The sequence below is a fragment of the Limulus polyphemus genome, unplaced genomic scaffold (assembly GCF_000517525.1).
Source record: "Limulus polyphemus unplaced genomic scaffold, Limulus_polyphemus-2.1.2 Scaffold574, whole genome shotgun sequence".
Taxonomy (NCBI): Eukaryota; Metazoa; Arthropoda; class Merostomata; order Xiphosura; family Limulidae; genus Limulus; species Limulus polyphemus.
In genome coordinates, this window is record NW_013666184.1 from 473,411 (window position 1) to 486,765 (window position 13,355).

Consider the following 13,355-nt stretch of genomic DNA (forward strand, 5'->3'; position numbering starts at 1 on the left):
TTTCATATCTTCTTTCATAATTAATATCTTTAATATATGACTTCTAAAAGAATTCAAAAATAATTCAAGGTTTTAGACATTATTTTAAATCCTTATCTAATTTCTAATATGGAGTAATTATTAATTCATGCAATGCACCACATTTCTGATGACAAAAACCTCGCATGAAAAGTTCTTAATCAAATACTTCCTGAGAAATTCAGCCAATTCAAGATATCTGTAATTTACAAATAACATATTCTTTTGAAGTTTATTTAAAGTAAATTAAAATCATTATTTATAAAAAGAAACTTTTAAAAACAGTCATTTAACGTAGTTGTAACTGTTTTGCACATTAATTTGAACTTTTCTTCTAGATTACTCTAAATACATTCATGTTCTATTCTTTTGTGTACATTGAATTCATTGAGTGTGAAACACAGCGTTTGCCAGTTTTGTTTTGAATAATATTTTGAGATAAACTTAAATCACAAAAATTGTAATCGATATTTTTAACATTTCCAATATATTAATGTGTTCTGTCAAGTTTTTACTTCCCATCAAGTCAGTTATTTTGCAGATAACCCCCCCACCCAAAAAAAAGAATCTTGCAGCTCCTGCCCTTTTAAAATATTACTGATTTATTCACATTCATTGAATCTTTCAGTATAATTGTTTCATATTTTTTTTTATCTTTTAGAATTTTCACTAATAATTACAAATTTCTTAGCCTCAGTCTTCACCTACGAAGCCAGGGGTATTTGCAGAGTGGCTTGCTGGAGTGGATTCTTCACCAGACCCAGAAACTATGACCAAACACATTCATTCTATTGTAAAGGTTTGTTTAATATTGTTAATCAAACAAATTAATTGTTTTCAATTAAGATTAAAAGTATTAGTGTAAAAATTTGATGCAGGTGAACAGTACATAGATAATATATTTGTTGAGAATTAATGTTGTAAACTAAATAATAATAGTATTAACAGTCTCTCTTATGTTTGAGGAATCAAATTGGTCCCACGCCTCATCACACTTGTAATTTGTTTCTTGCAAGCATTATTTTTAATGTGCCTAAGGTTTTGATATTTGTAGATGTACTTTTTGTACATCTACAAATGCCTTACAAATGACCATCAAAAGGTAGGACAGGAATTATTGCTTTTGCCATCTGAAAAAGCTTTTTCAACACAAATACTGCATTGTATTATGATATTATTATTTGTCATATGACAAAGTCATTATGTTGTGGATATTTTTGTGAGGAATATGACTATAGCTAATGAAATAACACATTGTACAGTTAATATTTACTGCTGAATTATGTTGTGTAGTTAGATAAAAAGAAATAAATCTGGTTTGTCACTTAAATACTCTTCAATGATTAAAACTGGATTAGTATTATCTGTCTTCACATTGAGTTGAATACATTCCAGATTTTTGCTATTATTGATATAAAACTAAAAAATATCCATTTAATACAAATGAGACTTATTTTTTTCAACTTTGTATTTTCTTTAATTGAAAGACTCTTCATTTAGCACTTACCAACTTGTCTGAACAATTAAAATGACATTAGATTAATTAAGCTACTGATGAAAGCAATCTTTCTCCCAAAGAAATTTCCAGGGGAGTGATTTGTAGCTCTTGTAGATTTTATGAACACAAGAGATTGTATTATAAAAGAATCTTTAAATACCATAAAAAAGCACTGATAACATTCAATTTAGTGTAATCTCTCCTCTAAAACAAAAGTACTCTGTACTTTACATTACTGTACCCTTGATGTATATTATTTGTTTTGCATGAATGGTATTTTGAACAGGTGTACATTTTAAAGAAACATAAAGTTGTTTTCAACCAGTTAAATTTTTAAAACACAAGCTTGGGATTAAGTTGCAAAGTCACATCATTAAATGAGCAGCATTAACTTCAGTAAAGGTCAATTTAAAACTTTTCACAAAATCTATGTGTTTATTTGCATCATTTGACCTTTAAAGGCTATCATTTTAGCACTTACAAGTATGCCCTCATTAACAAACTTGAATACTTGCCCAAGTTCACTTCTTACGACAACACGTTAATGAGTTTTCTGTTACAGAAATGAGATAATTAACTAATTTTCTAGTAATATTTTCAAGTTTCATGTGCATTACAAATGAAATGATCAAAGATGGTAATTGAAGACATAATTACAATATTCTAATATTATAATAGGTTTTAACAAGTACTATCTGTAGGCCAGTTGAAAAATGTTTTGAAGATTTTGAAAAGGTTTCAAAAATTAGTTATGAGATGTGTATATCCCCCTATAAATTTTCATGTTCATTCAGAAGGAATCTTTGGAAATTAACTTCTTAAAAATACATCATGTATAGAATATATTTTTAGACCAAGAAATTGGTTTCTTTAAAATTGTGGACTGCAGTTTCCATCTCATTCATATAAGATAGCTGGCATATGTATATGAAATAAAATCAATGTAAAAATACAATGTTAAAATAGAAATACATTTGTTTTATTTAGTGACATTTTGAGCAACTGCTCTTCATCAGGCTTTTCTATTTTCATATTAAGCCTGACAAATAGCAGTTGCTCGAAACATTGCCATATAATACAAGTTTGTTTCTATTTCAATATTGTATTTTACAGTGATTTTATTTTGTGCATTAATCTCCAATGTTGTGTAGATGCCAGTTATTATGAAAGATGTATATGAATGTCAAAGCTTAGAAGTATATCTTCATTAGTATGTATAGTGAGAGGTCATAAGTGTCATATACTCTATTCATTGTCTTCATTTTTTCACCACAACATAGTTTATGTATGGTTGGAACAGTTGGTATTATTGTCATGATATAAAAGACTGTTTAATTTAGATGTTATGGATCGATTTGTTTTTGTGAATGAATATTTTATTATTGTTGAGTTTTTGTTATAATAAGAGTTAAAAGCAGACGATTGTAGGATGTTTTGTTAAAAATTCATTGATGTTGAGACTATTGAACATCGCGTGCTATACATTGATGTCAAGAATATAGAAGGCAGACAGACGATTAGGTGATAAAGATATAAATAGCGTGAGTCAAGCGGGAAGCAGCAGACAGATAATAGCAGAAGAAAGTAAAATTACAAAACGAAATGGTTCAACGTGAATTTAATTACAGTAAAAGTGACAGGCATAACGATTAACATAGGCCTAATGTTTAATATGTTAGAGAAAGACTAACAGTAGAAACTGAGATAAGAAGAAGAATTTATTCCATCAAAGCGTGGTTCTAAAGTAACTGAATCAGCTGCACTTTGACAAAAGGAACAGAGGATCTTCAGAAGAAAGAAGACCAAACAATTATGGTAACTCACACCAAAATTGTAAGTGAATCGCACACAGAATACTAGTGTGATAGTAATAGAGAAGATAGTTTGGCTTGTCAGCTGAAATTCTAAAAGTAATTGGATTGGCTTAAGTGGACTTTTGACAAGAATGAGAGAACTATATATAAATAGTGTTTATGATATGTCTGTAATCTCTATAGTGTTGAAGAATTTGTTATACATACGTTTAACTTGTTCCAAATATATATATTAATTGAAAACAAGTAAAGTGTGTGCTGTTTGTTAATCTTTGAAATTATTGCTAACAAGTCACAGACACCTACTGTAGAAAAATCTTAAGCCCAACAACAACATATTATATACTAATACTATAAATAAATATAACTAAAAGCCTCTATATTTTGATAAGTGGTAAAAAGAAGAATGTATATTTTTAAATTCTGACAGTCATGTTGGTTAATTTTTATCCACTGAAGACTTTTAATACTATATTCTGTAAAATGGATTTAAGATTTTATTTTTTGCAGTAAAGTAGCTCTGATATTTCACTTAAGTTTTTCTGCTTGATGAAGTGTTTTCTTTTGTTTTTATTAATTCACTGCAGCAAATTTTATGTTTTAAAAACTTTAGTGTGCCATTTTCATTGTAACACAGTTTCTTATAACCATCTAAGAAGTTATGAGTAAAAGTAAAGAAGAATGTATAACAGTATGTTAATCACACTGTATCTGCTGTATCCAATGCCAACAAGAGCTTTTGCCATCAGGCCAGCTGGGAAATGACTGACATAGTAGTGGCCTAGGTTCTCATGTTTATATCATCACTTGTATGAACAACAACTTTTGTGGTGTAAACTAGCTTATGTTGGTGAAGTGTGGCTATTATAAATTATTTATTTACACTATGTATGGTCTTATGGAATATATACACATAAATTTTGGTAATACATGTAACTACAAGAATGGCCACATCCATGATATGAAGTTAAAGTGTATGTGGTACATCTGACCCTCCCATAGTAGGTAATTCATATCTACAAATTTTAAAGACTTTCAACTTCTAATTTTGGTCATACACAATTCAATCAAGGTTGTGTTGTAAATTCAGCCCGAAGTGTACTTTCTGTAGGAAAGTCCAGTCATGTAAACATCTACTGTTTGATAGGATAGTATTATTGTATTTTTCTTTATCTTGCATATGTGGGACTTCTCTACAACTATCACGTGGATCAGAGATATTTCTGATACTTGTGATCCAATTTTCTAATTGGTTAGCTACATAGGGGAGCTGAATTGTAAATGCAGTTTGAAATTTTAAACATATTTGTTTCTTTCTGTAAGGAACCAAACCCACTTAAAATGCTATAGTCGTTTTGTTAATCACGAGTGTGTATTTTATTGTTTAGTTCATTCATTATATTAAGTATAATTTTTTTTTACTTACTCTCTCCATTCAAATACACTTATTTTCTCAACTTATGTTTCAACTCTAAGCCACAATTCAATTATCCTATCTCTTCAATCATTAGCTAATGTGTAATTCTTCTGCTTTCTTCAGTTAATAAAGTGTTCATTTTTCATTTCATCTTGAAACTATTCTTCTTTCTTTTCACTTGTATCAAATCACTGCACCTCTTCTTCCACATACTAAGTTTTTGAATCTACAATTATTGCAAAGAACAGGTAAATGTGTGCTTTATTTATCCTTGGATTATCACAGGTGTAGTTGAGGAAATTGAGATATTCTTTTCCACCAGTTTTTTATAGGTAAATATAATTGTTCAGAATTTTTTCTTCTAAATCTGATTTAGATGTTTGAAAAATGTATTGAAACAGCAACTTAGGTAGCAGTTATTGACTTGCATTTTTTTCTCAGGCCATTTTTGGAACATATGACATTGATCAAGACAGCGCTATCTCCCAAGAAGAATTTGAGGCAATACAGACCAACTTTCCTTTTATAGACTCTTTCAGTGTTATAGACACAGATCAGTAAGTTTTTTAATTTTCAATTTGAAAACATAAAAACTGTGTTAATTCTGACATTTTTTGTCTGTGGGTTACTTTAACAATAGCTACTGTAACCCTTATTATTCTTGAAAACAGAAATTTAATGGACTGGAAAGGGAAACTTCGATAATGATATTCAGTATAAAACCACCCATAATTGACTTTACTGAGGTATCACTCTTCTCTGTGATATATCTCCAACCAACACCATAAAAAAACAACTTAATTTTTTGAGAGTTGAACTCCTGTCTTTGATATATACTGCTTAGAATTATGTGAGTTTAGGAAGTGTACTTTCTACAGTGGAAATTCCTTTGCTGATCATTTACATGGAGCTTGGAATTGAAGAAAGTACACCAACATTTATGGAAAACCTAACCTAGAAACCATTTACACAGTTGAAATGGCCACAATATTTGAAATATTTAAAATTTGATAAGAATCTATTAAAACGGTACCTTGTAGATGCTTATCAGAACATGTATTACATTATGTATATATATTCCTGGAAACAATTTAATCTTAAAATTTAAATATATGTCTCCGATATGACATTATGTAACTGAATATGTATATAAATATTAATTTTATATCTTAGATAGGAACTAAAATACATAGTTCTTTCTCTCTTGTTAACAACTTTTCTTGGTTGTAATTTTGTTTTATTGCTGAATTGTCTGTTTGGTGTAGTAATTTCTTTTTGTTTTTGGAAATAATTTATTCAGTGATAAGATCCTTTTAGAATAAAAGTTTTTTACATAGCAACAATCAAATTCAAAGTAAATTTTGGGCATTCCATTATGTTTTTCTCATTCAATTTTTCTGCCTGATGGACTGCACTTGCTATATTCAATAACCACAAGGCGCTTTTCCTGTATGTTGTTTGCCTGGGTGGACCACACTTGTTTAACTCTCAATACCTTTCATACAAGATATAAAACACACAATCTTATGCAAGGCACTTCCACTGGATGTGTTATGTCTGGATGGATTGTACTTGACATACTCCATATTATCCAAGGTGCTTTCCCTGGATGTTTTTTGCCCGGGCAGACTGCACTTGTTAATCTTATAAACTTATGCAAGATGCTTCCATGTTGTTTTTGCCATTGGACTGCACTTGGCATAATCTGTTGTATCCCCTGGATGTTTTCTGCCTGGTTGGACTACACTTGACCTATTCAGATATGGTTCTGTAGCTTTAGCTATGTATTCTTATATCAGATTACAGTCACCTTCTTAAAATCCAACTATCATTGTGTCATGTGCTCATGCTCATTACATATGTGGACACCTTACGTACTATCTGTAGTCCACAGGTGGAATCTGTCTTACATGACATGGTGCCTGTCTATTACGTTCTGCCCTATGTGTCTTCCTTTGTTTGTTACTGGGCAAAGAGCATACCTGTTCCAGCAGTAGTGCTATACCCCACAGGTGTGCCTCCTTTTATTATTGTGGCACACCTGTTCTTTCATGGAGGTTGTTCTCTACTTGTTTAGTTACTTTTGCACTTTCACCGGTCTCTCCACCTTTGCAGTATGGAATTTTAGCTTTGGGTGTGAGGAAGTAATACCATTTTGGAAGTTAACATTTTCTAACACTGAAAATGTATTTCCGATAGGTACTTACCCCATCTCACCCATTCCTACCCTTCCTCCTCACTGATTTGCTTGTGTTTCTGTTTTGTATCTGCCAATTCTCGAAAGTAAGGATTGTGTTGCAATGGTAGAGGTCCAGTATAGAGGGCATATTATGATTGGTGGAGGGTAGTCACATGATCAGTACACATTGCTGCAATGGTGCAAAAATGAAGGAGGTATAATGCTTAGAGGTCAAATCAAGGTTGAGATAGTTTTGGGTGAGGGAGGTAAGTACCTATTGGAAATACATTGTCAGTGTTAGAAAATGTTAAGTTTTATTTTAAATAAAGCATTTTAGTCCCCCAGTGGCATAGCAGTATGTTTTAGGACTTAGAATACTGGAAACTGGGTTTCAATACCTGTGGTTTGCAGAGCACATATAGCCCATTGTTTAGCTTTGTCCTTAATTATAAAGAAACAAACAAAAGCATTTTATTTTATTTTAACTTGAACACTATGTCATGTCTTCTTTCATTTCACCTGTGACAAATCGCTACACATGTCATCTGCATATTAGATTTCCAACGCTCGACAATGGACCAATTCGACCTAGTCTTAATGAGCCCTTCTGCTTTCCAACAACTCATGGATGAAAATTAACACCTGAATGGTATATGCATATCATTGGCTTGAATATCCTGCATCTACTGACAAAATTTACTGTTCTGTCTTTTATTATTTTACTACAAGCACTAAATATCTAGGTGAGCAAGCTTTTGCAGAAAAAGTGCACTGGTGAATCTCCAAAAAAACAATAAACTTCTCAAACACAAATAGTCTGATGCACATTTGAACAACTTGTACAAATACCATGCTTGTTTAGAATCAAAGCTTTCTGAGAAAATAGTAGCGGACCATGTTAACGAAGCACACTGGCTGATTATGGAAAAAAATAGGGAATACATCAAAATACTTGCAGATATGTTGAGACTTACAGCTGTCCAAAACATAGCTGAGAGGGGTCATTGTGAAAAGACACAGCTGGAAATAAAAGAATCTTTTTGAAAGTGTTAAATTTCTTAGTCTTTCCAGATCCTAAATGAACAACTATGTGAAAGACCTAAAAATATCAAATATACACACCACAATATACAGTATGCCATTTTGGATATCCTCAGTGATATAATTTTGGATGAAATAAGAGAAGCTTAGTACTTTTCTATCTCAAATGATGAAACTAAAGACCTATCAAAAAAGTATTCTGATCGTTTCCAAGGTCTGTGAGTACTTTGGGGCTTCAAAACTTCAATACAAAGTACTTTTTAAAACTCAGTGTTGGTTCAATGTAGTTTAGCATATTAAAATTTGGGGTGAATAAAGAGTCCCTTTTATAATTTTACATAAGTAAAAAATGTCTTTTTGTTTTTGTTTTTTATATTAACTGGATCATTACCATTATCACTTGTTATGGTTGTTATATTAACTGGATCATTACCATTATCACTTGTTATGGTTGTTATATTAACAGGATCATTACCAGTTGAGTGTTGATAGTTTGTTCCAGTGAGCACACTGAAGAGAACTACAATTACTGTTTTTTATTTTCCAAAAAATTGTCATGTTTAGTCTATTTCCACATTTAGAGGGGTTCCTGTCAATATTTATTGATTAGTCATCTGATATACCATCCATAAAATGTATATGTTTGATATGCAAGATCAGTCTGTAGGTGAATTATGCCTTTTGAGACTTCTTGTGCCATTGTACATGTTTTCATATATATGAATCTGATTACTGCTGATGCAGCACATATGTTGATTCGAAATAGCCTGTTTAGTGTTTGTGATTACCCACTTAGTCTTCCCCAGACTTTTTGGGTCTCAGTTACTGTTAGGAATGTTCTTGTGTGTTATTTCCACACTTTTGATCCCTGTATTTTCCACATGTTACGATTTTTCTAAGGGTATGGGTGAGTCATGCTTTGTTGTTAAGCACAAAACTGCACAGTGGGCAGTTATAAGCCTTCACACTTACCACTAAACTGCTGGAGGGGGAGATATGCAAATATTACCTGTCCCACTCTTATAGTTTAATATCTGCAAAGTTTTTGAATTTTTCTGAAGCTCTGATTTGCAATATCCTACATTCAGTCAAAGTGTTCTTATAAATTCAACCCCAAATGTTACTTCCTATAATAGGATCTGATCGCAGAAGATATCTACTATTTTATATTATATTTGTATTGTATCCTGCTTTGAATTTTATATATGGGACTGCTCTCTAATTGCTACACGGAGTAGAGATACGTTTGAACTCTTGTGATCCAATTTTCTGATTGGGCAGCTACAGAAAGAAGGTGAATTGGATACAGTCTTAGTGTTTTAAGATGTATTTGTTTCTGGTTCGAAGGAGTCAAGACTCACTGAGGAAGCTTTGTTTTTATTTGCTGTTGATCATGTATTAATCGTTCTTCAAATAGTTTAATACCAACAGTTTTAAGTAGAGGTTATTTTAATTTTCGTTTAACTTCACAAACATCAGGGCAATAGTTTTCCTCTAGTATGGTTTACCATTTTTTGTTTTCTCAAAGAAATAGTTTCTTTTTGCTTCAGCTTCACATGGAATCTTGTTTTTTTCATTCCACTACTACAAATCAATTCACATATTCCTCCATATACTTGGTTTTTGAATCTCTAGTTGTTGCAGAAATCAGATAATTGTGTACTTGACTTATTCTGTCCTTTGTTTCATGAATCTTCCATTACATGGAATAGAACTGGAAGTTGTTAACATTCTTGAATGTGTTTTAGCAGTGTCCACTGTATCGGGTACTGATTTTATATTGTTTTTTCATGACTTATATAGTTTTACATTATTTATGCTTTTGTTTGTTATAATTTGTGGTATTCAAAGTCATTATGTTAAAAGTAAAGTTGGATTTAAAAAGTATTTCAGGTTAAGAAACTTAATGTAGGGCACTTATGATAAGGAAATTTTAAGTTGAAAACAAAGAAATGCGTAACTAACTAATGAAAGAAATTCACTTTATCAGTATTGTGGTGTGAACCATTTCCATGGAAATATAATGCTGGAAGATAGTTTTGAAATACAGTAATACCTTCATATATGAAGCAGATGCATTTCTGGAGCTTTGTTCATCTACCGAGACTTCATATATTGAATAACTTATAATATTATTACTATGAGGATATATTCCCAGTCTTCATAACTTACCATTTCATAATATAAACACTTCATAACTTACCATTCTTATTGTAAGACAATTTATTTGAAAATTCTATTGTACAATATTAAAATTGAAAACTGTCATAAATAATAGAAACAAAGTGTACTTTCACCATAGCTCTGTTCATAGCTTCGGTGGGTGAAGGAATGTGGAGAGGGTTGACAGGATCCGTCAGTGATGATGGTCCAGGTTGAGGTTCTCCTTCCTTCATTGGTGAAAAGGAACATTGTTTTTAGAAGAAGGAATGAAGTGTAGACTGTTTTGCCTTCTGCTCCATAGACACTTATTGCAAAGAATCATGCCCAACTCATAAAACCTGACAGCCAAGACAAACATTAACAAACAATATATGACCATCTTGATACACAACACTTAAAAGAATTCATATCTTATTATAATTTTATTCTTATTTATATTGTACTGTAGATCAATAAATTTATTATTTATTTATTCATTTCAGTGTATTTATTTATTATTTTACTTTATTTTTAGCTTTCTGTGTAAAGTAATGGTAAAAAATCCAAAGTTCGTTATACCCAAACTTTGTTTATCAAATATATAGCAAGGTATTACTGTGTGTGTGTGTGTGTGTATATATATAGTATTAATTTTGTTTTTCTATTTCCTTGGATTGGAGTCAACTCCAAGACCTCTACTTGAACACAAAGTGAGTGCTGTATCGACTGAATTGAATGGTTTACCCCACTAGCAATTGGTAATAGGGCATTTTTTAACAATTCAAATTACCACAGTATTTTCCTTTCTCACAAACAAGGCCCATGTGGGATGATCACTAGTTTGGGCACCAGTTTTTTTGTGGTAATTTCAATTTTTGTATGCTCCATGTGCAGGATTTGAACCCAGAACTACTTGCACTACAAGTGAGTGCTCTACCAACTGAGCTAAAGAGCAACCTGCTAGTAAGGCACTTTTTAACAACTCATTCTATTACATATTTCCCCTCTTACAAAGGCCAATCTTCAGGCCTTATCTCCATATCATAATTCCTACTTGTGAGAGGTTGTATTCCCTCATTATTTGTTAATTTTTATTTTGTTTACATTTATTTTCCTCCATAATTTAGATGAGCTGCTGCTTGAGTTTGTTTATGCTGATGTCAGCTCATACCCCATTAGAATGAATTGTAACATTATTATCATAGTGAGACAAAGTAATTGACACTGGATGATGTGAGGTCTCTGTGATTGTTATTTTGGTTATATGTAAATCAATCTGTCATTCTGTGTAAATAAATTGATCAGATGTTTTAGCAGTATCCAATAATCACCTCACAATGAATTGTGATCTAGTATCAAATAAAAGAGAACTGAAGACTTGTAATCCAGATGCATGAGAATATAGAGTTTTAGATTACATATTATCTTAAACTCAGTTAGAGCTTATAAGTGTTGTGAGTTATAATTAGTCAGGGACTTAACTTTTCAAAGTGTTGTATTATTTAATACATTTTGTGATGATGTACAAAGTCAAGTTTTTCTTTTTGGTTCTTCTTTTTTTCTAACTTCTTGTGTCAAGATTATATTGTTGAATTAGAAGTTTGATGTTAAGTTGGCCTGGCACTTTCGAATTTTGATTATATTTTCTTTAACTTGTGGAAGTCCTAACGAACACTAATTTTTATTTTATTTTTTCAAGAATCCTTGTATAATCATTTTGGTTATCCTTAATCTATAATAATAAAAGGGTGTGTCTCTGTGTGACTGCCAAAGCTCCAAGAAGAAATAACCTAGAAACCTGAAATTTTGCACCCATACTAAGTGGACACTGACGGTGTGCACCTGGGTATTACTTATCTTATCCACATGTGTGAGTGCATGCACATGTGCATCTTTTTACACAAAAAATCACATAGAAAAGAAATGTGACCACCATAGCTCCAAGAAAAAAGAACCTAGAAGCCCGAAATTTTGCACCCATATTAAGTGGACACTGAGTGTGTGCACCTGGGTATTTTTACTTATCCACGTGCATGCGCACATATGCCTCTTTTTAATGAGGCAAACTAGCAAAAAACCACATGGAAAAGAAATGGTGCCTTATATTACAAATATAAATCACAGACAGACAGCAAGACATGCACATAGGTGCCCATTTTTTTAATGAGGCAAGATAATGAAAAACCATTTAGAAAAGAAGTGGTTCCCTATATAACAACTTCTAATATATAGAAAAGCCAGTGCATTTTGGTAACAATGAGTTCCAACAATGGCTTTTATGTCATGTTGCTTAGCAACAAATGTATATAGGTTATACTTTTATGCTGAAATGGGTTCAGAATACACACACTGACATAGTTTTCTAGAGTATGTCAACCTAATAACATGAGTGAAGTCGGGTACTTTCACTAGTGTAGAAAAAATTCATTACAGTAGGACAATAATCTTTTTTATGGTAATGTTTTTCTGCATTTCTGGTGAATATGATTGAGTCTGGAAACTGCTAACTTGTAATTGACTTCTCTACCAACTATACTGAAAGGTTAAGCTTCTAAGGCTTGTTAGTAAACACTTTTTAACAACTCAGACTACCATGTATGTGCATGTGTCTTGTGTGTATGGGGATTTAATTCAGAAAACTGAGATTTGCTTAGTGAAAGATACAGTATTCAAATCTTCATTTATTCTTAAAATGGTGTCTTTACTATGAAAATGAAAGGTTGCTTTTTATCATTGAAAAATTTATTGTAATAGAATATCTAGCTTTTTTATCTATACTTTTGTTATGATAATTTTTGAATAATTTCAGTATTCAAACTTTTGGTGTACAATTTAAGATCAAATTCTGTTACAAATGGTGAGGGAGGGAATAAACCTCTCATTGAATTACATCAAGACTTAGGTGTGTTTTAGTGTATAATAGAAAATGCTTTTAAATTATTATAATGATGAAATACATTTTATGTCTAGTTCTGGTATGTATGTATATTAATTAATTAATTTTTTATAACTAAAGACTGCCATCTGATATTCGTATAGTTTCCTCTTTTTTTATGGTAATGGATTAATGTTGCCATGTTATAACAGTATTGTGAAAAGGATCACATCAAGTAACCTTTTTTTGTTTCTTGCTTTGCTACATTGTAAAAGCATTGTGATAACGATGTCATCAAGTAACTTTTTTCTCACTTCACATTTTCACACCATTTTGATAACAATGACATTAAATAACTTTTTTTGTTTTTC

At 31.4% G+C, this 13,355-nt stretch overlaps 1 protein-coding gene across 2 annotated transcripts in view; it reads left to right on the forward strand.

Annotated features, from left to right (window-relative positions):
* The window catches only part of LOC106459203, a 148,389-nt gene that overhangs the window by 105,897 nt on the left and 29,137 nt on the right, over positions 1-13,355 (forward strand). For both annotated transcript variants that reach the window (XM_013918804.2, XM_013918805.2), the window contains 2 exons: positions 710-817; positions 5,189-5,304. In XM_013918804.2, the coding sequence (XP_013774258.1) occupies positions 710-817; positions 5,189-5,304 (224 nt within the window). The remainder of the gene's footprint in view (positions 1-709; positions 818-5,188; positions 5,305-13,355) is intronic.